The sequence below is a fragment of the Miniopterus schreibersii genome (genome assembly GCF_964146895.1).
Source record: "Miniopterus schreibersii genome assembly, chromosome: 1".
NCBI lineage: Eukaryota > Metazoa > Chordata > Mammalia > Chiroptera > Miniopteridae > Miniopterus > Miniopterus schreibersii.
In genome coordinates this window covers 74,484,439-74,508,692 of record NC_138101.1, presented here as the reverse complement: position 1 = coordinate 74,508,692, position 24,254 = coordinate 74,484,439, and the positions used below count along the sequence as shown (strand labels likewise).

Sequence of the window (24,254 nt, the reverse complement as noted above, 5' to 3'; positions counted from 1 at the left end):
TTCTTTGTCATTTCTTTTATTGCTTTAAAGCTTGGTCTCTGTCCATCAAAAAAATATTCACCAATATTTTCTTCCCCTTTTTAATAGTTTGATCTTTTTTTTTAAACACATAGGTCAAGCCCTAACAGGATAGCTGAATTGGTGAGAGTATCGTCCCAATACACTAAGGTTGTGGGTTCGATACCTGGTCAGGGCACATACGAGAAGCAACCAATGAATGCATAAACAAGTGGAACAACAAATCGATGTTTCTCTTTCCTCTCTCTCTCTCTCAAATCAATAAAAAAAATTAAAAATAAAACATAATAAATAGATCAAGATAGATGATGCAGTGCTATGATCTCATTTACTTTTTCTTCCCAAATAGTTGATCAATTCTTGTGGTGGTACTGTTTATTAAATAATTCCAAGTTAAAATATTTTTTTAAATCCTTACTGGAGGATATTTTTTCCTTTGCTCTTTAGAGAGAGTGGGAGAGAAACATCGACGTGAAAGACACACATCAATTGGTTGCCTCCCACACGTGAGATCGAGCCTGCAACCGATATATATACCCTTGGCTAGAATTGACCCTGGGACCCTTCAGTCCATGGGCTGATGCTCTAACCACTGAGCAAAACCAGCTAGGGCCAAGTTAAAATATTCTTAACCGTGCTGGTGAGAAAAGTGGAAAGTGAGCCCAGGACAAAGTGAGGTGAGAATCAATCTGGCTGGAGGCTCCTAATAGCCACCCTGGCCTGCAGGTAGGGAGCACCTGGGGTGAGGAATGCAGGCACAGACCAGGCCTATTGTTTGTATAAGAACTGCTGCTGTTTGAAGGGGCTGGGGAGAAAGGGTATGGAATGAAGGGAATAAAAACTGATGGGCATACTGTACACTGTAATGATGGATACATATCAGCATGCACTTGTCAAAATCCATAGAACTGTACCACACAGGGTGAACCCTAGTGTAAACTATGGATTCTAATGAACAATCATGTATCAATATGGGCTCATCAACTGTAACAGGTGCGCCACATTAATGGAATATGGAAATAATAGGGGAGACTGTGCAGGGACAGGGGAGTGTACACAGGAACTCTCTGTATTAGCTGCTCTTTCCTGTACACCAGAACTGTTGTAAGAAATAAAGTCTTTTTTTTTTTTTTTGATATATCTTTATTGATTTCAGAGAGAGGAAAGGAGAGGGAGAGAAGGAGATAGAAACATCAGTGATGAGAGAGTCATTGATTGGCTGCAGCCCACAACCCGGGCATGTGCCCTGACCGGGAATCGAACCCCGATCGCCTGGATCCTAGGTCGACGCTCAACCGCTGAGCCACGCCCGGCCGGGCCTTTTTTTTTTTAAGTTGACACAGCTATTGTTTCCCAAACCCAGGCACTGGGCCATGGGTATCTGTGTGTCCTGTTTAAAAGAAGCAGGTGGAGAGGGAGGTCAAGAGCTGAGGGCTAGAAACTTGGTGCACTGACCACAAGTGTCAATTAAAGATTCTTCTTCCCCACAGAAAAAATGAGAGGTGCACTTCCATGTATTTCAACCAGGTATTTTATTGTTCTGGCAACTGCGAAATATACAAATTTCTGAAAGGCAGCCCCTGTGTGAAAGCTGGCACAGCTTCATCCCAGGTAGTTAATTCAGACACTTATACAGAATGCAGAGAAGTCGTAAGTCGCACATAAAAGGCCCCAAACCAACCAATAAACAATAAACCCAATCTAAAAAGTTTTCTGTTTACAAGCTCCCTTATACACATTAAATAAATAAATAGCACATTTGCTATCAAAATAATAAAAAAATAAATTTCAAGTATTACAAACAAAATCATCATTGGTGTGGTTCAAACAGTTTTTCTTCTCCCCCCAAATGAAGAGTTTCGTCCATGGTCTCAGGACAGAAAAAGGAGAGGGATACACCTCCCCAAAAACAAATATGCAAAGTTAAAAAAATTGGTCCCAGATATTTTTCAGGAGGTGGGGGGTGAGAGGCAATAAAGTAGCAGACGCTCCATGCCTGCAGCTCCCACACCCTCCATCCAATGCCTCCTCAGAGATCAGATCACCGCTTTCACCTCCTCAGCCTTCTGCTCTCTCCCAGGTCCCCTCCCCATCCATACTCCTATCTACTGCCCCACCCGGGCCCTTACAAGCTATGCCCTGTGGGAGGCAAAGCTTCATTTACGTTTGTACCGACTTCAGGCTGTGAGAGGTGAGGGGCGTGCACCTTCACATAGCCCCACTCCAATCGGCCGTAAGAGTCCAGAAAGTGGGACACAATGAAGTCATTCTCAAGAGCAGAACTGCAGGCCCCTCTGTCTAAAAATACGACCAACCTACAAACATACACTCGTGTCAACTAGACACAAGATAGCAGGAAAGAGGGGAAATAATCCAAGTCTTTAGTTGCATATAACATGCATACAGATCCTCTCGGGCAGACTGCCAAGTAAGAGGACAGGGGTTGTGATTTGGTGTGAAAACCTCTAATTTGATTGTATGGTATCTGAAGTGTGTCCTATTTCCCACGTAAGCCCAATCAGAGAAACGTACAATCTCGAAAAGCTCCTCTTGAGCAAAACAAAAACAAAAATAGCTCCACTTCCAGCTCTAGCTGTCCAAGCCTGCCCACCACCCCCACTCAGCTAGTTCATAGGCTGAGGGGTGGGGATGTCAGGCTCAAAAGCAGAGGGCAGGAAAGGAAAGTGACCTTTGGCACCAGCTTTTTAAAGGGTCATTTTGACAACTGCTGAGTCTCTAAATCATTTCTTCTGGGCCTCAGGACACCCTCTTCGTCCCCCAGTACTTGGAGGCACCAAGGAGAAACCAGCAGATCAAACTACAGGTATTTAGAATCACATGTCCCAAAATTCCTGCTTTGAGTCCCCCACCAATACCAGAATTGCCACTAGAACAAGAGAGGACATTCCCCAAGGAACCCAACACCATGCTAGGCATACAGCAGATGCTCAAAGAAAACATGCGGAATTGAGCTGAATCCTGCGGGGAGACCATGAACAACCTCTTGGAAGAAGTGGTGTAGAGTGAGGCCTGGCTTGGGCCACTGTCCCCACCGGGGAAATATGGGAGGTGATGCATGTCCTGAAGGAAGGAGGCCGGATCCTTGTTCTTCTCCCAAGGTCTGTCTTGCAAGCATCTGAGTGCTTGCTCCCAGCCACTTTACTGGGGTCCCTCTGAGCTCCCCATCTCATGGGCATGCCCGACACCCCACATGCTTTCAGAGCTCCAGCTCCCAAGGGCACACAACCCAACCGTCTAAGTTCCTGAAAGGAAGGTGTGACTTTCCTGCCAGAAAAAAATGCAAAAGCAAGCATCCCCAGGGAAGCCATGTCTCAGGTGCCTCTGATCCAGGCCTGGGGCAGAAGGGCCACACAGCTCCCCGGGAGGGTGAGGCCCCGATGCTATTTCCTCTTGCCAACACAGCCAGACTGTCCATCTTCAGAGGCCGAGCACAGGCCTGGGAGGGTGTGGACATACAGAGGGTCACTGCTTAGCTGACGCATCCCCAGCTCAGGAACTTTTCTGTCAGCACTTCCAGACTGGTTCTCCAGGCCGGCCCCATCCCAGCACACATCCTTTCTTCACAAGTAAACTTCCCAGGCCAAGATGCACAAACAAGCCTTGTGAAAGTTTTCAACATCCCTGAACCTTCAGCAACTGGGATCTAGGTTCCTTTAATTTTAGGATTCTGGGACCAGTGTCATCTCCCCAGCTGGCAACATTCCAGGCCAAGATCACAGAAACAACACAAAACAAAACAGCACAGAGGCGCCCGATGTCCCCTCCTCGAGGCCTTCTCTCACCTCCTCCACTGCCTATTGTCCTCACCAAGCCTTGTGGAGGGTCAGTGAGGCCACACAGCCCTGGACAGTGGGGAGAGCATGGGTGGGGGTGGCCACAGCTGGACTTGGAGGCATGGGTTCTGTGCACACCAGGAAGGGTGTGCTGGGGTCTCGGCCACCCCAATGCTGTTGGGGGCATGGGTTCGCATTGACCAGCAGACCCCTCTTCTAGGCCACCTGGCCCTTCCTGGGAGAAGTTGTTGGTATGGTCAGCCTCGGTGGATGGGAGAGCCCTAACTAAGTTGCAGGAATGGAAATGGAATGGAACCGGTGGGTCTGCCTCAGTGTGTCCGGGAGGAGTCGACGCTGCTCTGGGAGCCTTTCATGTTCTGTTTTCAGGAGAAAAGGGTGGGGAAGCAGAGTTATTACTGTTGATTAAGTCCCTAGAGCAGAAGACTAAAGCCATGCAATTGAGACTTCACCTTCCCTCCCTCCAGACAAAAATCATGACCCCAGAAGAGCATCATTAACCAAACTGGTGGCGGTTAAGGCCAGAGTCACACGGGAGAAGGGCCTCATGGCAGAGACCTGACATCTGCCTGCAGGAGGTGGGAAGGAGGGTAGGGACAGCAGGCAGCTCTGTAAGTCAGAGTTGTACTGGGGAGCAATGGGGGACCCTCAGCTCATAGCCCTTGAGAGCCCCAGGGCTGCCCCTGCCCTGGCCCAGGGAAGTCTTACTGGCCACACCAGGCAGAGGATGCTCCGGGGCCTCTAAAGAAGCACAAGGACTCTCCTACCAACTTGGCTCAAGTAGGACCACACACCTCGGCCCCAGGGACCCAGATTCTAGGAACACGAGCTTGGCAGCTGGAACACAGGTGCTACGAGCCAGCTGGACATGGGTATTGTCACTAAAGCTCTCTTCCCATTCTAATAAAAGTAATCCTAGCCGGAAGCGTCACCCATAAGAAGCTTGCCAGTATCAAAACCCCCTAAAAAAATGTTTTCAATCAGCTGGGGACAGATGATGGCTGCCACTGCACAGCAGATGTCTCTTTAACTAACCTCCTTAATTTACCCACAAAAAGTGAAACACTTTTTAAAAAGTGTTCTCTCCCATCCTGAGTGTCTACACAAAGACTGTCTTAAAGGGGCAGATGGATATGCAAGGATCACCTCGGCTCACTCGCCTCCCATGCAGAACCGAGAGCCCTGGTGCAGAAATCCCTACAGAAGAGAATCCCGGGCTGGTGGCACTAAAACCCAGATCTGAGCCTATTCTTGGCCAGACTCAGGAGCCCAGGTGACCCAACCCTCCAACCATGAGTACATCAAGCAGCCTTGACGGGGGAGGGGGTCTGCTGGGGAAGGCCCTCTAGCCCCGAAACCAGAGAGGACTCAGCCAACTTGTGGGGTCAGAGAGCGAGGTGCTGCTGTGTCCCTCTGATCGGCTGGCTCCAAGTCGCCCTCATATATGTCAAGCCCAAGGCTCCTTTGAGTACCCACAAATGATGGCAATAGGACAATGACACCGGGGGTCACAGGCACAGGCTATGTCAAACCATTCACTCATGGTGTCCCTGGCTCAGGACACATGGAGGGAAAGGAGGAAGCGAGAGAGGGGACCTCAAGACAATGGTGCTGCTCTCCAAAATCACGAGTTCTTTGGCACGGGGTGTATGAGTCACACACTTCACAATGGCCAGTCTTCACACAGACCAAGGCGCCCTGCCGGGCAGAGATGCCAGGACTCAGAGAGATGCGGAGGGGACCGAGAGGGGCATGCACCGAGTCATTTACCTTTCCAAGGTTAGTAAGGAGAAAACTTTGAGAAAATGTGACAGACAGTTCGTCTTTCAAGCATAGTGGGGGCAAAGGAAGAAACATGTTGGAAAAGAAAAACAAAACAAAACATCTTTAGTAGCATTTTGTTTTTACTATGCATTTGAAATTCCAAAAGCAAGAATGCATGGTGAATGGTTGGCCCCACGCACTGTTACAGCCCCAGGACAGGACTGCAGGGCGCCACACCTGCCCGGGCCATCACGCTGCTTTACCAGGACACCACGCTCACTGGCATCCTCAAGCCACACCCTTAAGATCCCGTGGGCTCCCCCACTCCCCCGTCCCTTTGTGCTCCAGCTGCTCATGAGAAGAAATCCCATTGGCCTGTGCAGAAGGAACAGGGGCATCAAAATGCAGAGTGGAGTGCAAACCGGAGTACTTGGAGTACCCACCAAAGCACAGGGCACCATCTCTCCCATGATAACAGCTATTGGCCACTGGGTACTGACTATGTGCCAGAGACTCTGTAAGTGCTACATTAACAAAACGTTCCTATCTCCATTTTATAGATGAGGAAGTTGGAGCCCTAGAATGGCACCACCTTGCCCAGAGTTCCAAAGAGAGAGGATAGGAGAGCCAAGGTCCAAACCCGGCTCAGTGTGACTTTAATAACACATTTTGGGATCTGCAGCCCCAGACATGGGCTTGTGCTCCCAGGCTGGGCTGGACACTGAGACCCCAGAGTGGAATGCAGTTGTGAAGGGTCCAAACATGTGCAGGGTCCAAATGTTTGCTTAAGTGGAGGGAGTCTAGACAAAAATGCTACTAGCCTTAGAGACGGGCAAGTTCAACCTTAGTAGGTGGGGGAAGTGCCTGAATGCCCCTCCCCCCATCCAGCAGGAAGATTTCTTTCCTGGCAACACCAGGCCATCATGGGTCAAAAGAACAGTAGATGCACAGACACAGGGGGAGGCTACTCTTAAAGCCTGAATTTCAAGGACACTGTCAGGGGAAGCAGCTGCATGGGAGAGGCTGCAAGAACTAAAAAGGAAATCAAACAGCTCCAGGCAGTGCCCTACAGGCTGCAAACTTCAGATGCCCTGGGGCAGGAGCAGGTGAACAGAATCTTGGCTGTTCCCAGAAACCAGTCCAGAGAAAGCAGCCTGGTCAAGTCCTGGTTCTGCAACTGGATGACTGTGGGTGAGTTACTTCACCTGGGCCCTAATCTGGTAAACAGGGATAGTAACTGTCCTGCAGCCATCCTGGGGTTATTTTAAGAATCAAAGACATGATATGCGCAAGCACATTTTTCATGACCTGCAGAGCATGATGAAATATATTTCACTACAGGTGGTGCCATCTAATCCAAGCATGATGCCAAACAACTCCTGTTTTCCCAGAACAAGCCATGCTTTTAAGCTTTTTAATCAGGCTGAACTCCTCAAGCCCTTTCAGCTTCTGCATGAATTAGTCAAGGTACCCTAATCAGCAAAAGGGAAAACGGTAGGTATGATTGGAGGGGTTGGGGAGGGTGATACTTCATGGTGGCTGTTACTAAAATTGTGATATAAAGCCTCAGTTCCTTCTGTAGTTGGGGACCACAAGAATGGAAACCCTCTAGCTGACGCTTAACCAGAACTTTCTGCAGAGAGCTCTGGCTTCAGGAAAGAGGAAGCCAAGTGGGTCTGATTCGAAAACCGCTCCCAACGACTATTAAGGCTGAGCAGGTTCCCATACAGGAAAACTTGATCCAGAACAGCAGTTTCCAATCAGACCTCTCTAGAGTATGGGGGTCCTGGAGCCTGGGGTGGGGGTCCCTGCCAGGACAAGAGGGTTTTGTAGATTAGGCTCTGGGTAAATGTTCCTCTCAGAATTAAAGGGCTCTCCTAGGGTAGACACAGAATTAAAAGACAATGGTAGCAGGCACAAGACCTAGCTCACTACCAATATCTGACACCAAGAGGGACAAACGAGATTTAGTACCAACAGTAACCCCGGACCCCAAGAGGGAGTGAGGAGCCAGCTGTGGCAGTGGCACAGAAAACAGCTGGGCCATAAGTACTTCTTGTGTCCTTTGCTAAAAATTCATGAATCCCCTTCTCCCTCCTCTGGTGCCCATCTTCCTCCTTCAGATTTTACAAAAACTGTCCTTAACCTCAACATTTTAACAGGCAGGAGGCCAAACTGGCAAGCGGGGAGAAAGAGGTGCTAGCAGCAAAATCATTCAGAGAAAATACTTACAAACAGGCTTTCCCTAGCAAAGGCTGCAGAGAGAAAAGGTTGAGAGACAGAGGTCAGTAGAGGGACAGGGGACAAGGCTCAGGTCTTGTGAAGTCAGGACATCCTCTGCTGAGACCCTCCCAGCCTGGCCCAGTTTCCAGACTCCCTGAGGATTCAGTTCAGTTCAGCAACCCGAAGGACTGTCTTGTCAAAGTTGGGGGAAGCCCCAGTTTTGCATCCTCCCCACACACCACTGAATCTAGCGCAGGCCAGTCCCCCCCCAAGCGTCAGTGACAGTGGCTTCTAAACTTCCAATTATGACCCCAGGGTTTACACTAAAATAATGTCATAGACACATCACATAGAACTTCAGTTCTGTTTTCATAAAAAACACCTCTAATTTTAAATCTGAAAGGACTATTAATTAGATATCTCCAAGTCCTAGCCCCTCATTTGAAAAGATAAGGAGACTGAAGGCCAGGGAGGGATGTAACCTAACAATAAAATCCTACAGTTAGTGCCAGGGGCAGACACTGTGCTCGAGGCTCAGCACTTATTCCCTGATTTTATCTGCTCTGGCAGTAGGAACTACTCCCCCATTCCACAGGCGAGAAAACTGAAGCTTCAAGAGGTTCAGTGACCAGCCAAGGCTGCATAGCACTTGCCCCCACATCACATTTCCAGACACCACAGGATTTAAATGAGCTTCAGGCAAAATGCAGGAACAGTGTGGGCCTCAGCACCAAACTCATAAACAAATCACATTCAAAATTTAGCTGTGATTTATTTGTAAGAGACCAGGCCTGGTGGGTGGAAGTGAGGGGAGACCCCTGGGTGGGGCCCAAATCTGTGCCCAGAGATTTCTCAGTCTCACAGATTCTTGGCTGTCGTTGAAGGAAAAAAATTGTTTTCTAAAAACAAATCTTAGTGCCCAATAGCCAAGATCTTTCAGCCTGAAATTTTCATAGTGAATAAAGTAAGTGAAATCTAGTTGGTTTTTTTACTGCCCGCTGAAGTAACTATGCCGTGAGAAAGTGGCTATTTCCTGACCATCTGGCTCTGCGAGTCGGGCTACCCAGGTTCTCACCGGTCCATACGGGCTCCGGATGAGGACTCTCTGCGACTACAGCTTTTCTACAATGGGGAGCCATGGCAAGAAAGGAAGGGGAAATACTCAGCCACAGGCCTGGGTCACGCAGAAGCCAGCAGCTCAGAGCTGCCTGGAGACTTCCAAACGAGGGGCTGCCTTCCACTCGGCTTTAGAAAAACCTATCCAAGAATGGGAGTGGCACACACACATTCGCCATTTCTCCTGCTCTGCCCAGTTCTGCCTGGTAGAGGTCACCTCCGCAGAAAGCAGGCGTGCACGCTCACAGCCATGGCCGGAAGGACCCGACTGGACCTCCAGGACATCACAAACTTCAGCTGCTATCCCTGTGTTCTCCCCCTCCACCATCTGGGTCTGAGGCTATGGGGGCACCCACTGGGTGGTCTCCTTCCCACCCACACAGGAGACATGACGGCAAGGAAGGAAAAGGGGGGTAACGCACTTGTCCGGGCAGCTGCGCGGGCACCTCCGGGGGCAGGCAGTTGGGCAGGGCAGCGGAGGCAGAGGCCACATGCTCCTCAAAGCTGTTGATGCGAGGCTTTTTGGTGGGCTCGGGGCTGGCTAGTGGGGTGACACTATTGCGTCTCATGAGTGGGTTAGGTCCCTTCTTTGCGTCCTAAGCGAGACAAAGACAAAAGAGAGAAGGCGACAGTTACACAGAGAGGGGAGGTAAATAAGCCAAAAAAATCAAAACCAAACAAAACATGTTTCTCTGCTTCTGGATTTTACTGACACGACAAGACTGACCAAGGTGAACGGCCCTGGGACCACTGGGTTGCTGTTTTGTCTTGCATCTCCCAGTTGGCAAGATCAAGGGATGATCTCCTCCCGAGGCCCTTCTCTGGATCACTCCAAGACACCCACCCAGATGAGCACGACATTCACAAAGCAGGTGAGGGAAGGACACAGGACCGGCTCTGCAGTCATTCAATTGCAGCAGATAACGAGGTGGGAGAAAAGAACCTGGCTGCCAGCCTCCAAGGAGGGGCATGGAGGGGAGACAGGCCTTGATGTGAGGCTCGGGTAACTACTAAGGGGACAGGACAACAGAGGGGCAGGGAGGAGGAGGTGTCGGTGCTGGACTCCCACTTGCTAACCTCGAGCCAGGATCTGCAGAGCAGGCATGGAACGGCTCCTGTGTCCCACAACCATACCAGGCTCAGGACAGGAAAGGTAGGTTTCAAAGCCAGCCAAGGCCAAACACTAGCCTTCTGATCAAGCAACTATGGGATTGGGGAAATCCCCGTGGCCTGTCACTGTAGCTTGTGACCCAGGAACCTGCGTTGGGGTCTGTCTCCACCAGTTCTGCACAGTCCAGGGTTCAGGGACCATCAGAGCCCAGTTCAGCAGAACCCCACTGCTGGGGGTTCAGGTTTGGAGGCTGCTTGGCACAGAGCCAGAGGAAATGCAGCACCCGCCACCCACACACGTTCAGAAGGAGGTGCCACAGAGCCAAGGGATGCCGTCCTCCTGTGTTTCAGGCAGCCAGCCAGGCAACTGCCGGTGGAAGCCAGGATTTTAATGCCAAAACCTTCTGGCCAAGCTTTCTGGGGACAGGAAACTCCCCTGCACAAATGGGAATGTTGTACTCAGTGTACAGGAAGTGTCTGACTAATGCTGGCAAAGCACTGCATTTCAGTAGTAAGCACAAAGTCAATTCCAGCTTTCTTCCACAACATACACCTGGGCAGAAAGCGACTCTGCCCTTGGGAGAGCCCACCAGGATGACCACCAAATCTCAGATCTCCCAGGCGGGAATCAGATGCCACCAGGCACCAGGGTCTCCTGAAACACATTCCATCCACCATCCCTATGTCTCTAATTTCCAAATCATATGTTTCTCCAGCCCCACTTCCTTTTTCACTATTATGATTTCTTGGTAATTCTGTATCTAAGTGCACAGAGGTGACTTAGCGGATTTGCTGACCCTGTTTTAGCCGGTGGCTCTGGAACCTGACAGTAGTTTCCCCAAAGGAAAAGGCAACAATATTTGTGCTGTGGTTATAGTTAAGAGCAGAATGTGTCTGGGGGAAGAAAGCATGGAAAGAGAAAAAAGAAGATGCCAAGAAGCCACAAGAAAGATAGGGCAGGAGCACACAGATGCTAAGAAAAGGAAGGTGAGAAAGTTACCCAGGCCCTCCCAGTTCCAACAAACTACCTCAGTGAGAACCAAGACATAGTCAGTGTTTACAGGCAACGCAATACTGGGGATTTCCCAAGAGCTCACACGCATTGGTCCTGTCACTCAGCAGTCCTAGGGATGGAGGACAGGGTGGGGGTGTGCACACAGGCACGAAGCTTACACTCACCTCTGACCTCTCCCGGTGTGTGTTCACTGACTCCACGTTCAGGTAGATGGATTCTACACGGCAACCTGGGTGGGGGAGAGGGAGCAGCTTCCGGTTATAAGGGACAAGCCACTTACAGCCCCGCAACCACCCAGAGCCACCATCCCAGGGCAGCAGCTCTCACTCGGCACAGGCTGTCACCATACTCACCATAAGCAACCGGTGTCAGCTTCAGGACGGTGTGAAGGGGGCATTTCAGGTAAGGCATCTCCTCTGAAGAGAAGAGAAAGGGGCCCACGATTAGATAGGACACTCGAGGGTGGACATTCCCAGGCCCCCAGTGAGAGCTCTGCCAGGTCGGATCCTCAGAGGCCTGGCCGGGCAGGGGCGTCTCCCCTGGCCCCCCACCCCACACACAGGCCCTCACTTAAGGCAGACGGCCTTAGAAAAGACACCTAGCCCAAAGAACAAAATCAAAACAAACCCAAACGTGCTCTCACAGAAGGAGTTATGGTAAAAAAGAATCATTCCCCAAACAACTTAGTGTGTCAGGATTCAGGTGAACCTCGGGCCAACTCAGACTTTGCAGTTGGAGTTTTCCGGGCTGTTTGTTCCTTAGACGGGGGCTGCAGAGAAGAGCTGGCCCCTCCCCACCCGGCCCAAAGCCGCTGAGATGTAAGTGGACAAAGGCCTTCAGGAAGCTGTTAGTAAAGCTGTTGGTCCACCGTGCCTCATGTTGGGCTATGAAGTTTCCCAGAGGCCGGCAAGGAAGGGCTGGGCCTGAAGCCCTCGGCAGGCGGAGGCTCCTCCTAACCCTCAGCAGCCCAACAGCAACCTGTGCAGGTCGGGTAAGGAAAGACGAGGTCCACCGCTACCCCAAACCCAGAGGCTGCTTTCCCTCCCTCCTTTCAGGGACTGCAACCAGCTCCCAGCCCCCCTCTGCCCAGGAAGCTTTGGGGGATGGGGCACCTGCGCTCTTATCCAGGAAGTAGGCCAAGAGGCAACGCAGGACAGCCTGGTGACAGATGACCAGCACATTCTCCTGTCGCTCCAGCTCCATGATCACCGGCTCCAGGCGCTGGACCAGGTCCTGGTAGGACTGCAAGACAGAGGGACGGGTGCTGTGCTGGAGCAGCACACGCAAGAAGGGCCGTGGTGAGCTCCTCCACGCACAGCACACAGCAGCTACACCTGGCTATCATTTACTGAATGGACAGTGACCCCAGGTGGAAGGGGGAGCAGCCAGCACACGCACCTCCCCGGTGGGGTACCGATAGTAGTACTTGTCCTGCTCGCGCAGAGCGTACTCCTCAGGGTAGGTGTCCTTGATCTCCTCGTAGGTCATCTCCTCACAGACACCCTAGAGAAAACACCCAGGTCACTTGAGGGAAACTGCCCCAAAGGCCACCTCGAACTGGTCAACATAGCTCTTGTGGTCTGAAAGGGCTCTCAGGATTTCCAGCAGATTTGGCAGGAAGAGGCTTCCTTGCACTCTTGCTCCCAAACCCCATGGCCACAGCGAGACCCCGCACTCACAGCATCGATTTCGTTGAGAGCCTTCCACTGTTCGTAGGGAAGCTGAAGGGCTTCTGCCGTCTGGATGGTACTCTTCAGCTGGCTGGTCCACACCTTGAGGTCCTTCAGGTTCTGCTCCTCCACAAATTTGCTCAGGGCGTTGGCAAACTGAGAGGGCAGGGGACAAGAGGGACACACACTGGACTTCAGGCTCCTGTGCTCCCTGGAGTGGCAGTGCAGGGCTCCTTTCCACTCCACACTGGGGACAGTCACTATGTTGTCATTAAAATGGCAAGGAGGACACTGAGAGCAACTGAGGAGCCACCCCCCACATACACTTTCCTCACGGCCCCAGAGATGCTCCCCTTCTGTCCATACAAATACAGGCACACACACAGGAAAACACACACATACACACAGGGACACATACAGAGACACACACTCAGGGACACACACATACAGATGCATACATATACACACACAGGGAAAGGAACACACACATATGTAAACATAAACACAGGGACACACACATACGTATATATACGTAGGGACACACCCACCCCACTCCCCAGCCCTCTGCCTTTCCCTGTTCCCTTCCTACCTTCCTGCCCCTGCTGGACAGGCCTGAGTCCCCTCCGATCTTCCCCTGGAGGTTGTGCTCGCTCTCGCCATGCCGACACAGGTAGATGGTGCGGGGCTGCACGTGGATGTTCATCAGGTAGTACACAATTCGGCTCTGAATGTGGTCCTGAACTCTGTTCACCAAGAACCGCCGGCCCACGTCTATCACCTTAATCAGGGACAGGTCCCTGCAGAGCAAGGCGACAGGTGAATCAGAACCCTGCTCCTCCCCAACACCACTGCACTGCCAGCCTGGGTCCAATCACCTGGCTGGGGCCAATGGCAGAGATCAGCCCCAAGAGAACCACACTGTCTGGCTGTGCGCTCCTGGAGGGCACAGACTGAATCTATTTGATCCAAGAGTCAGAGTGTGAGGTTACAACCTGCACATCAGAGTGCGTGGTCGAGAGGTGAGCTGGTCTCCCAGAAGAGGGGGAGAGAAAAGCAAGAGAAGGGAATGAAAATAAAGGCAAGAGCAAAGGGACTCAGCAAGACTGGGCTCAGATATTCATTTTCCAAACTTCTACATAGTGTCTGAAACAGTTACACTGAACGTGTAATGAAGGATTTTTTCCAAACGATATTTTAAAAAAGAGTTTCTGAAAGTATCCAGAAGTAAATGCATTGTGGGAAGTTCAAGAAAACATTAAAAGCCCTAAAGTAGATGATTCAGAGAAAATTGCCTCTTAGGAACTACCTGTCATATTTATCAGGGTCGAGGGGCTGATAGCTGGCTTCATAGCAGTTAATTCTCTTCATGAAGTCGTCCATAGCCTCCGCTGAGTTGCAGTCTTTGTAATCTGGGCTGGAGATTTTCACTTCCTGTAACACCACAAAGAGGCAGCTAATGAATCATGCTGGAGACTTTCTTTTTAGCTGAAGCAGGATTTGGGGCTGGCAAACGGGGAACGCACAGACAGACTCAGAATAATGATGATCCGACCCAGCGTTTAAGAGAAAAAGGAAAAAGGCTGGTGTGAAGTCATAACCTGATGACTACACGGGGAGGGCGCTATGGTAGACAAAGGATCACTGTCTGGATGAACAGATGGTAGATCCACGAGGGGCTAACGAGCATCTCTGAATGGGCCACGATTCGGGATCAGTCCAATACCCATGTCACCCCCAGATATCCCAGCCCTCAATTCAACTGAGCTCCGTGTAAGCATCTGCAATGTTCCCCACACCAAGAGCAGGTTGTTGGTTAACAAAGCTGCCCCGGAGAGCTGCTGGTGATGGCCCTGGGTGTCAGGCAGGATTCCTCCTCCACCACCCATAGATGGGGCAGCATACACAGGAACTGGTCCCTGGTTAATGTTCTCTACCTGGCCTCCACGCCCAGTACCTTCCAAGGAATGCTCTTATGGGAAGGAGATGGAGAGAACTGACTCTCGGGCCTGCCATCTCCTCTAAGCGAACAACAGTAGGCCTGAGCAACCTGGCAGATATTAGGGAAATTCTGCATTTTTTAACGCATGTGCTCTTTTCCTCCTCACCAACTACCACAGCCATAAAAGAGAGGCAGCTACCCTTTAAACATCCAAGTTCAATGGTGCAGAGCTTCAATCTGGGAAGATAAAAAAGTTCTAGAGCTCGATGGGGTGGTGGTGGTTGCACAACCATGTGACTACGCTGAAGGACACGGAACTGATCTCTTAAAAACAAATCTTTTCTCCCAGCACAGCCACCCACACAAAGAGCACGGCTAAGCTGCAAAGTCGCTTTGAGGCTTAATCAGAGAAAAAGGCTTCTGAACACGGCGGGTGGGGCAAGTGGCTCCTGGACCAGCTACATGGTGACTGCTCACTGGGGAAAGTGACTTTGCAGCTGCTCTCTCCTTTACTACCAAGTGGAACTACTAGAACCAAGCCAAAGAAATACAGCAACATCCTTTGTTCAGATTACTTCTGTTTCCTTGTCTTTTGAGACTCTTCCACTGAAGCCAATCTAGACTGACTTTCCACAATTTGAATGGCTCTTCCTGAAATATGAACTCATTTCTTAGAAATGCTTGTAAATATTCCCAAACAGACCCAATAACCAAAGCTAATGAGCACACAGCATCCTTTTAAAGATGCAAACTTACATGTAGCAATACCACAGGGTTCCCTGTAAAAATATCAGACCCGCTTCTCTTTATAGCTAGCTATGCCTTATTCTGATGTATTTAAGCTGGACAGACAATTACCTACAACGTGAGAAGGTGACCTGTGGTAAAATCTTCACAGTAACTGTTTCTACTTAGGATATATTGTTATCAAGTGATACAATTAACCAAATTAAGCTGCCAATTACCCTCAATTTATCCAGGAAACCTCCCCTTGACACAGGGAGAAGAGGAAGGTATGTTGTAGACACACCAGCAGGAAGATAATTTGACCACCACCATGCTTGCGAAACTGGGAATTCTGCTTTTCATCCACTAAGTCCTATGACCACTGTTAATATACAACCACTCTTACTTGCCAGGGCCCTTAACAGTAAAAGAGCCTGCTGCCTCCTTTCCCATCAGGAGGGGTAGGCTGCCCCTTGCCCCAAGCAACCCCATCACCACCCAGCCACCAAGCTACTGTCACCCACAGAAACTGTTCCCAGACCATGCCTTACCTCTCATGTACCACAAAGAATGCTTCCTGCTGACTGTCTGAAAGGACCCCAGATAAAGCCTGGCCAGGTCACAGAACATGCTTCTAAGTTAAATACCACTCAGCACTTCTGACCTCCCCAGATCCTGCCTCTCAGGTAAAACTGACAACAAGCTGAGACAGCCAGCTTGTTCTCAGAGTCTAGTTACTTCCCTGGGCCTGACCTGGTTCCCAGTTCCCTGCTTTTCTGAGACTGGGCCACTAGAACAGGAGTCCTGCGTTATCTTACCATAATATTGGAAGCCACAACTGTAGGGTCATCACACACTGACTCAATGAAAAACACCTGGGAAGAAGAGAAACAGAAATGTTAGGAAACAATAAATGTGGTAACACAAAGGGACAACTTCAGTATCACTCTGATGTTATCACCATATTGGAAGAGGAATGACACCACTCACTCAATCCTAAGCCCTTCCCCAACAGTGAGATGCCTCCCCCTCCCCAGTCATGGTAACCCTAAGAGCCAGCACCAGGAAGGCCCTATCTGTATGTAGCAAAACCAGGGAAGCAGGAGCTGAAGAACCAAGTATAAATCAGCTGATTCTGAGGGTTTTCCTTTCTCTTGAGCACTGCAGGGCAAGAGAAGTTTGGCTCACCTTGAAATCATTTTCTTTGGCAAAATGAAGGATCATGTGTCTCCTCTCTCTAGTAGTATTGGTGGCATCGAAAACCTGGTAGGGAGAAATAAGGATAGTGAAGAGAACCCAAGTTTGAGTTTAACATTATTAACCAAGTCACCAAGTATATCAGGACTGTTCCTGCTAGGTAGAAGTCAAAAAACGTGGTTCCAGGAGAGATTGCGCCCTGCCCACGCCCTGCCCTCCCTGCCCTCTCCCACCACCTCCAGCTCTCAGGGAGGGAAGGGGAAGGGTGGGCACAATCCTTAAAGCAAAGTAACAACAGTAACATGCAGGGGAAGGTGTCTATGGAAGGAACACTGGCTCTGTGGCTGTAGCCACCTCAGGTCCAGCCTGCCTCAGAGGGTGGTGCCAAGTGCACAGAGAGGAGGGGTCAGCAGAGCACACCAGCTGGCTGTGCCCCCGAGTTGGCCCCACTGACCACCTTCCTGGGACCCTGTGCTGCTCTAGCCTCCCTCAACTCTCAGCACTTGTTCCTAATTGAGGTGTCCCCACAATGGCTCTCGGTATTGCTCAGGCCAGTGTCAACATTTCACTCTCTTCAGGGCACCATCCCACTATGGGACTGGAGCTAGAACCAGCATATTCCCCAGACTTACTGAAATTTGGCCCCCTTCCTTCGTCAGGTAACTTTTGACGTCTCTCAAGGCAGCAAGGGCACACTGCCTGCAACACAGAGAAAGAGAACATGTATCAGAGGTGGACATCAGAGCAGAGTGACTGACAATTCTACTGCTAAACTGCTCAGGCTGGCCGGAGTTGCCAGGTGCAGACCCCACAGGCCCAGAGGCTCCCCATTGAAGCTGCACAGAGAGTTGCAGTTACCCTCTGGAAGCGGTATTCATGCTGGCTGCACACTGAAATCCCCCTGAGAGCTTTTAAGAAACCTATGCCCAGGTCTTGCCCACAGATGCTCACTAAACTGGTCTAGGGTAGGCCTAGAATTGGGATCTTTCCAAGCTCCCAGGTGACTCTAAAGTGCAGCCAGAGTTGGACACCATTGCACTTGGGTTTCAAAATCACCTTGGGCTTAAAAAAAAAAACCCTTTTCAGAGTAAGCAGCTGATTGTCCATGAAAACAATTTTGTTCATTCTTAATAATGAAACATTGTTGTTGATCTGTGTCACATCAGCTGGATTAGACCATCCAGAGCGGAGCATCCAGAACATCCGGAGCAGATAAAAGCAACAAGTCTCAGAGCAGCCAGGAAACTCCTCTTCACACACATAGGTGGGGCCAGATCTGACAGCCACCTGCTGAGAGCCACACAGCAGGGCAGCTTCCTCTTTCTCTTACAGAACCTGGCCTTCAAAAGCAAAGCAAACCAAAACCCAAGGCCTCCTGAGGCAGCTCAGCAGCCCAGCCTTACTTTCTGACTCTCATGGCCTCCTCATTGTCAGGGCGGAAGAAGTTGTAGGAGCTGTACTGCTTCACGGCCTCCCGGCGATACTCCCCGACATTGAACACTGTAGAGAAGAGAGAGGACACTCAGCTGGCCCCCAGGACGCTGGGAACACTCTTCAAAAAAGCAAACCAAACCAATACACACACACACAAACTTGAATAAGATCCTGGTAAGATGGGGAAACTAGAAAGTGGACCTCCTGGTCAGGTGCAATCATTGAACTAGGAGGCAGCCCAGCTTCCCCCAGACCAAACATGGCTCAGAGCCTCCTGCTTTTCCACAGATTGTCTCCTACAGCCCAGTGTCCAGTCCAGCCTCACAAAGTCAGGGACTAGAGGCTGAGATTGTGAGAACAGGTCACAGTCACACATCTAACAAAAACAGATGCAATGATTTCTGCCGACGGTGCCTAGGAGACAGTGGGCTTGCACACCACTGCCAGGCCCAAATCAGCCATTCTGTAGACACAGCAGCCTGCACCCATGGGAAGCACTGAATATTTACTGGGTACTTACTATCTGAGACGCTGTGCTGAGCGCAGCAGGGGGATAGCAAATGTAAAAATCAGTGCCTGTCCTTAAGACATTTCCTGCACAGTTGAGGAAACCAGGCAAAGATTCATCAAAATACAGTCAATGACATGGACATTTTATGACAGTCAGTGGCGGAATGTCACAACTAAGTGCCATAGGGGTTTAAAGAAAAAAGATCAGCATAGACTGCGGAGGCCAGAGAAGGCTTCTTGAAGGGGGTGAGGGCTGAGCTAGGCAGGATTCAGGGCAGTGGGAATAACAGAGCAGCCAGTCAGAAAAGATCCCAACACAAAGTAAGGGAGTATAAACAGCATGCTGGGTGATGCAGCCAAAAAGGGTCCCCTCCACTCCACTCTAGGGACAGAGCAGGCCAAGAATGGTCCTGCATGGTGAGTCCCAGCAGCTAGGATGGGGGGGGGGGGGGAGGGAGGAAGGGAGGGGTTGGAGAGCAGGACTGCAGCACGCAGTGTGACTATCAGCCTTGGGTCACGGCCTCACCTTTCGTGGGGACGCCAATCCAGTTGAGGTAGCGAGTCAGCTTCTTGGAGATGTAGGTCTTACCCCGGGCTGGGAGGCCCACCATGACAATCACTGTCGGGGAGTTGGTCAGCTTCGGCCCACAGGCTGGTAGGAGCAACAAAGAAAAGTGTCATGGATGAAGCAGTGCTCGAGGATGGACAGTCCTGTGCCCCACAACAACCTTTTGAAACTTCTACAGAAATTCTTATTTCATTCCCACCTTAAAGCCCTGGGTATTATATAGTCCAGTGGGACTAGCACCCCCTGGTGGCCAGAGCCATTTAGTCACACCTTGCAGCTCCATCTTGCTTTCAGGTGATGAATGAAAGGGACCTTAATTCCCAGCCTGATACTCGTAGGACCCTAAAGCCAGCTGGGAACCCAGTTGCTAACCCCCAAGTGGAAGGCACTCCTGGGAGTATAAGGAAGGCACCCCCCAACAGCACGTACGATGAGGCCAACAGTAGGAGAGGTATTTCCAAACGTAATATGTAAACTGAGGTGGCAGGTAGGAGTGGGACGTGGTGGGGTGGGGGGGATGGGAGGATGGGACTCTACAGCTGGAATACAGAGAGAAGCCAGTCATCAATTTCCTAACCTCCACAGGGCAGATCTGGGTGACCTTCCTAAAAATTGTTTTTAAAGACAATTTTTAAAAGTAAGAGTTGATCAAATGAAAGTAGGTCAGGGACCCAAAAGAATGCTGCACCACGCCCATAAAGGGTGACAGATAAATTCCTCTGTCCCTGAGACTCTCCTGACCTTTTTTGCCAAGTTCTGATTGATGCCAGGGCCCTGCTTAAGAAATGGCAGGTCGCCCGGCTGGGCGTTGCTCAGCAGTTGAGCATCAACCTAGGATCCAGGAGATCGTGGTTTGATTCCTGGTCAGGGCACATGCCCAGGTAGGGGACATGCAGGAGGAAGCCGATCAATGATGACTCATCATTGATGTCTCTCTCTCTCTCTCTCTCCCTCTCCCTTCCTCTCTCTGAAATCAATAAAGATATATTTAAAACACACACAAAAAAACCCCAGAAAATGAGTCCTTTAAAAAAAAAAAAAAAAAAAGAAATGGCAGGTCAAGCTCCGGCCGGGTAACTCAGGATCATCGTCCTGATACGCCAAGGTTGCCAGTTCGATCTCTGGCCAGGGCACTTACAAGAATCAACCAATGAATGCATAAATAAGCAGAACAAGAAATTGATGCTTCTCTCTCTCCCCCTCCCTCCCCCCCTTTCTCCCCCCCTTTCCCTTCCTCTCTCTAAAATCAATAAATAAAAATAAAAAAGAAATGGCAGGTAACAGAGCCCCAGATGCTCCAGGTCACTGAGCCCTGGCAGAGCCCCAGTAAACTCAGAAGATCTTGTCTTGAAAATCTCCTCCTGGCTTAGCTGCTTAACTACTGTGCCGTGTGCCTTGGAATCTCAATAAGACAAAATACCAGGGAGAGAGGTTTTTCACTGTGTTTTAAGAAAGCAGCCCAAAGAGCCCTGCTCTGGACATTTAACACACAGTATTTCCTCGGCTGGCATCTTGCCCCTGAGACTCTCAGGCAATTCCAGCATCCTGGGGATGAGTAAATGTGAGCCAGGAGCTGCCCACGGGGAGCAAGGCTGGCCATCTGCCCACTCCCAGGCCAGCAGCGCTGCCCGGAGCTCACTGGCTGCCACGGTCAGCCTAGCTCTCCTCATCAGTCATGCAGCACTGCTTCCCAGGCACTGGCCACAGGGGTGAAGGCAAAGCTATTCAGGTTGCACCCTAAATCTAGGCTACCATCAGAGTTAGACAGGGGCTCTGTCTCTAAGAGGTGAGTGCCAGATGGGGGAGGAGCGAGAGCCACCAGGCCACTGACAAGCACAGGCTTGAAGGAAGACGCCTCCTCTTGAGCTGGATGTGCCCACACACAGTCCTGCGCTCAGTCTGGTGACCAAACTGAGGTCAGATGTCCTAACGCCAACCACACTATTCTAGGATCTGCCCCCTGGACCTGCATACTAAGGGCAAGGAGGAAGCAAGCACAATACACAGGAGCTGTTCCTTTCATGGTTTTAGATCATCAGTGGCCTCCACGCAGAGAGAGAAGGAGGAAAAAGGGCCATCAGGAGGCCAGGACACATTCAGGAACCACCAAAGCTCTGGGCTAGGATCCCTCAGGTCCCAGTGGCCAGGAACAAACAACTGCCTAGAAATTTCCCTGCCCTGCCTGAGCACGGAGCAAGGAAGTGCTGATGAGCTTTCTTTAGTCCCCAGAAGCAAGCAGAGAAAGGTGACGGGCTCAAAAAACAACAGCGAGATAAGACACACCCTACTGTATGCATTGTGGCAGCTGCAGGTGACACGTGAGGGAAGTATTTTCACTTGTGCCTCAAAACAATACTTTACTAATCCTTCCCCCAAAGCCACTGGTTTCTCCCTGTTCTTATCTGATGTCCCCACCAAGCTACTGCTCCCAAGAGCATCCAAACATACACTGAGACAGATGGGTGTGCACGCGTGCGCACGCACACACACACACACAATCTCTGAGCTGTGCACCTGCATGGAGTACTTTTGTTGGACTCATGCCAAGGAAGCAGAGACCGATATTGACTGATTTATCAAATTGGGGATTAGTTCTGCTATCCATTAATCATATGCACAAATCTCCAAGCCTCCTCTGGCAGATGTTTTGGCACCAAAACACCCACAAAAACATGGCAGAGTAAACATGTAAAGCTGAAAAATCAGGTTAATCTCAAATCCAAATAAACCACCAGTCCCTTATTTGGCAAAGCAGAAATCATCCTTCCTATTCCTTTGGCTTTTTGCATAAGATTCAAAGGAGCTGCAAGGGAGGCTGCCAAAAGTGGCCGCAGCTGTCCCTGGGCCCCGGTGCTCCTGGGTCTCAAATAGAGCAGGGAAACCACAAAACCTTTTGACTAAATCTGGAGTCTCAGTCTCCATCATCCCTCTCCTTTCCTTTTTGTTTTAGTTTTTTAACAGTTTAACATTTATATATTTAATTCTCACCCGAGGATATGTTTTTATTGGTTTTTTTTTAGAGGGAGAGAGAAAGAGACATCAATGTGAGAGAGAAACATCAATCCATTGCCTCCATACATGCCCCAGCTGGGGATCGAACCTGCAACCTAAGTGTGTGCCCTGACAGGGAATTGAACTCACAACACTTTGGTGTCCGGGATGATGCTCCAACCAACTGAGCCACCCAGCCAGGGCTCCCCTCTCTTTTTTAAAGTCACAGCACATCTCAAGCACCTTTATGGTCCTATAAACACCTGCCCCTGCCCTGGTTCTCCCCAGGCCCTCAGTTTCTTCTTCTCTGCAGACTGCTTTTTTAACCCATGGGATAGAGAGCCCCTTCCAGCCTCTCATACCATCCCCCCTTTTCTTCTTCCCCAACAGCACAGGGACTAGGGAACACAATTATAGTGTTTTAGCACAGGGTTTTCCAAAAAGTACTTATGTGTTTCACTTCACCTTATATAAATGTTTAGTATTTTAATTTCTTTTTAACAACAAAAAAAAGTTTTTATACTTAGATGTATTTAGACATCAACTTAGATGTCAACATAAATATTTATGTGGGGATATGGAGATGTTCACTATGTTAAAGGGGTAAGTAAAGAAGCAAGCATTTAAAGCCCACTGGGCCCGGCCAAGTGGCTCAGCGATTGAGCATCGACCTAGGATCCAGGAGATGGTGGTTCTATTCCTGGGTCAGGGCACATGCCCAGGTTGCAGGCTCGATCTCCAGTCAGGGGTGTGCAGGAGGCAGCCGATCAATGACTCATCATTGATGTTTCTATCTCTCTCCCTCTCCCTTCCTCTCTCTAAAATCAATAAAGACATATTTAAAACAAACAAACAAAAAAAAACCCTGGGCCCAGGCCAGTGTGGCTCAGTTGGTTGAGCATCACCCCATGCACCAAAAGGTTGTCAGTTTGATTCCTGGTGAGGGCACATGCCAGGGTTGTGGGATCAATCCCTGGTAGGGGGCGTGCAGGAGGCAGTCGATCAATGTTTCATTCTCACATCATATCAATGTTTCTCTCTCTGTCTCCCTCTCTCTCTAAAAATCAATTTAACAAAGGAAAGAAAAGAAATAAAGACTACTGAGTTAACAGACTATAAATACCTTGACGGAAGTGTGGCGGGGAGGGTGGCGCTCAGGCCAGAAGTGTCATTCATGATTAAGGCCATCACTTGAGTAAGAACTCACAGAAAGTCACCAACTTCTGGAGCTTACCCACAACTCTCTAATGTCACTACATTCAGTCAAGGACACACATGCTGGGTCTCCTGTGAGCACAAAGCATATGTGGACACCATCCCTGTGCTGATAAGCATCCGGTCTGGGGTGGAAGACAGACGATACACAAGCAAACAAAAGCACAAGGTCATTTCAGAGCGTGATAAATGCTATGATGAGAGCAGAGCAGATGTCCCTTTAGAGAGTGCTGGCACTGGAACAGGCAGTGGTTGTGGGGGTGGGTTTAAATTGGGTAGCCAGGGTCAGGGTCCCTGAGTAGCACCTGAGATGAGGCCTGACTGTCCACAGCCAGTGCACTGGTTCTTAGTATATCATGCACATTGGTTGCATGTGCTAGTTCCTCACACGTAAGTGGATACAGGAAGCAAATGACAAGGAGGCCAGTTGGTGAGCAAGGGGAGCAGCACTTGTGGTGACCTCAGTAGCCAATCCTGAAAATGGTCAGCCAGAAGGATAGAGGCTGCAATTCCAATATCAGCCCTACAACCCAGGTTAACCTCTGATAATGTTAACGTGTTCGCTGTTAACTTCTATGATAATAACACACTGACAAGCAGGCACTCAGCAGTTGTCCTCACCCATCATACCAACACCCACAACTCATGCTCAGAAAATGAACCATTGGAAGAGACTTTGCTATTGCTCCCATCCCTCCTACAAGCTTTCTTCTACCTAGAAACACTCCAAAATGCTAACCTCAAAAAGATGCCAAGCCATTTGTTCTTTTCTACAAATGGCTAAGTTACTGCTTCAATAACAAGTCCGAGGGGAACAAATGGAAGGGGCTGTTTAAGACAGACCCATGCAAGTAGAGTCAGCCCCCAGCACTGCCTGATGGAATTTTGATCGTGTGTCTACAGTAACCACTGAAACCTACTCCCACCAAGCAAGGGCACACCAAAC

At 49.9% G+C, this 24,254-nt stretch overlaps 1 protein-coding gene across 7 annotated transcripts in view; it reads right to left on the bottom strand.

The window, feature by feature from the left end:
- Positions 1-1,530: 1,530 nt before the first annotated feature.
- PFKFB3 (6-phosphofructo-2-kinase/fructose-2,6-biphosphatase 3) overlaps positions 1,531-24,254 on the bottom strand; it is an 80,274-nt gene continuing 57,550 nt past the window's right edge. For 3 of the 7 annotated variants that reach the window (XM_081155461.1, XM_081155458.1, XM_081155463.1), the window contains exons 2-15: positions 19,061-19,186; positions 17,994-18,090; positions 17,223-17,289; positions 16,582-16,656; positions 16,212-16,268; positions 14,035-14,159; positions 13,318-13,525; positions 12,738-12,884; positions 12,457-12,561; positions 12,171-12,300; positions 11,412-11,474; positions 11,223-11,287; positions 9,356-9,529; positions 1,533-4,189 (exon numbers count right to left, since the gene is read on the bottom strand). In XM_081155461.1, coding sequence (XP_081011587.1) covers positions 4,142-4,189; positions 9,356-9,529; positions 11,223-11,287; positions 11,412-11,474; positions 12,171-12,300; positions 12,457-12,561; positions 12,738-12,884; positions 13,318-13,525; positions 14,035-14,159; positions 16,212-16,268; positions 16,582-16,656; positions 17,223-17,289; positions 17,994-18,090; positions 19,061-19,186 — 1,487 coding nt within the window. In that variant the 3' untranslated portion in view covers positions 1,533-4,141. Of the gene's footprint in view, positions 4,190-5,600; positions 5,654-7,826; positions 7,850-9,355; positions 9,530-11,222; positions 11,288-11,411; positions 11,475-12,170; positions 12,301-12,456; positions 12,562-12,737; positions 12,885-13,317; positions 13,526-14,034; positions 14,160-16,211; positions 16,269-16,581; positions 16,657-17,222; positions 17,290-17,993; positions 18,091-19,060; positions 19,187-24,254 lie in introns of all 7 variants that reach the window. The other 4 variants (XM_081155460.1, XM_081155457.1, XM_081155462.1 and 1 more) reach the window with 2 other exon arrangements.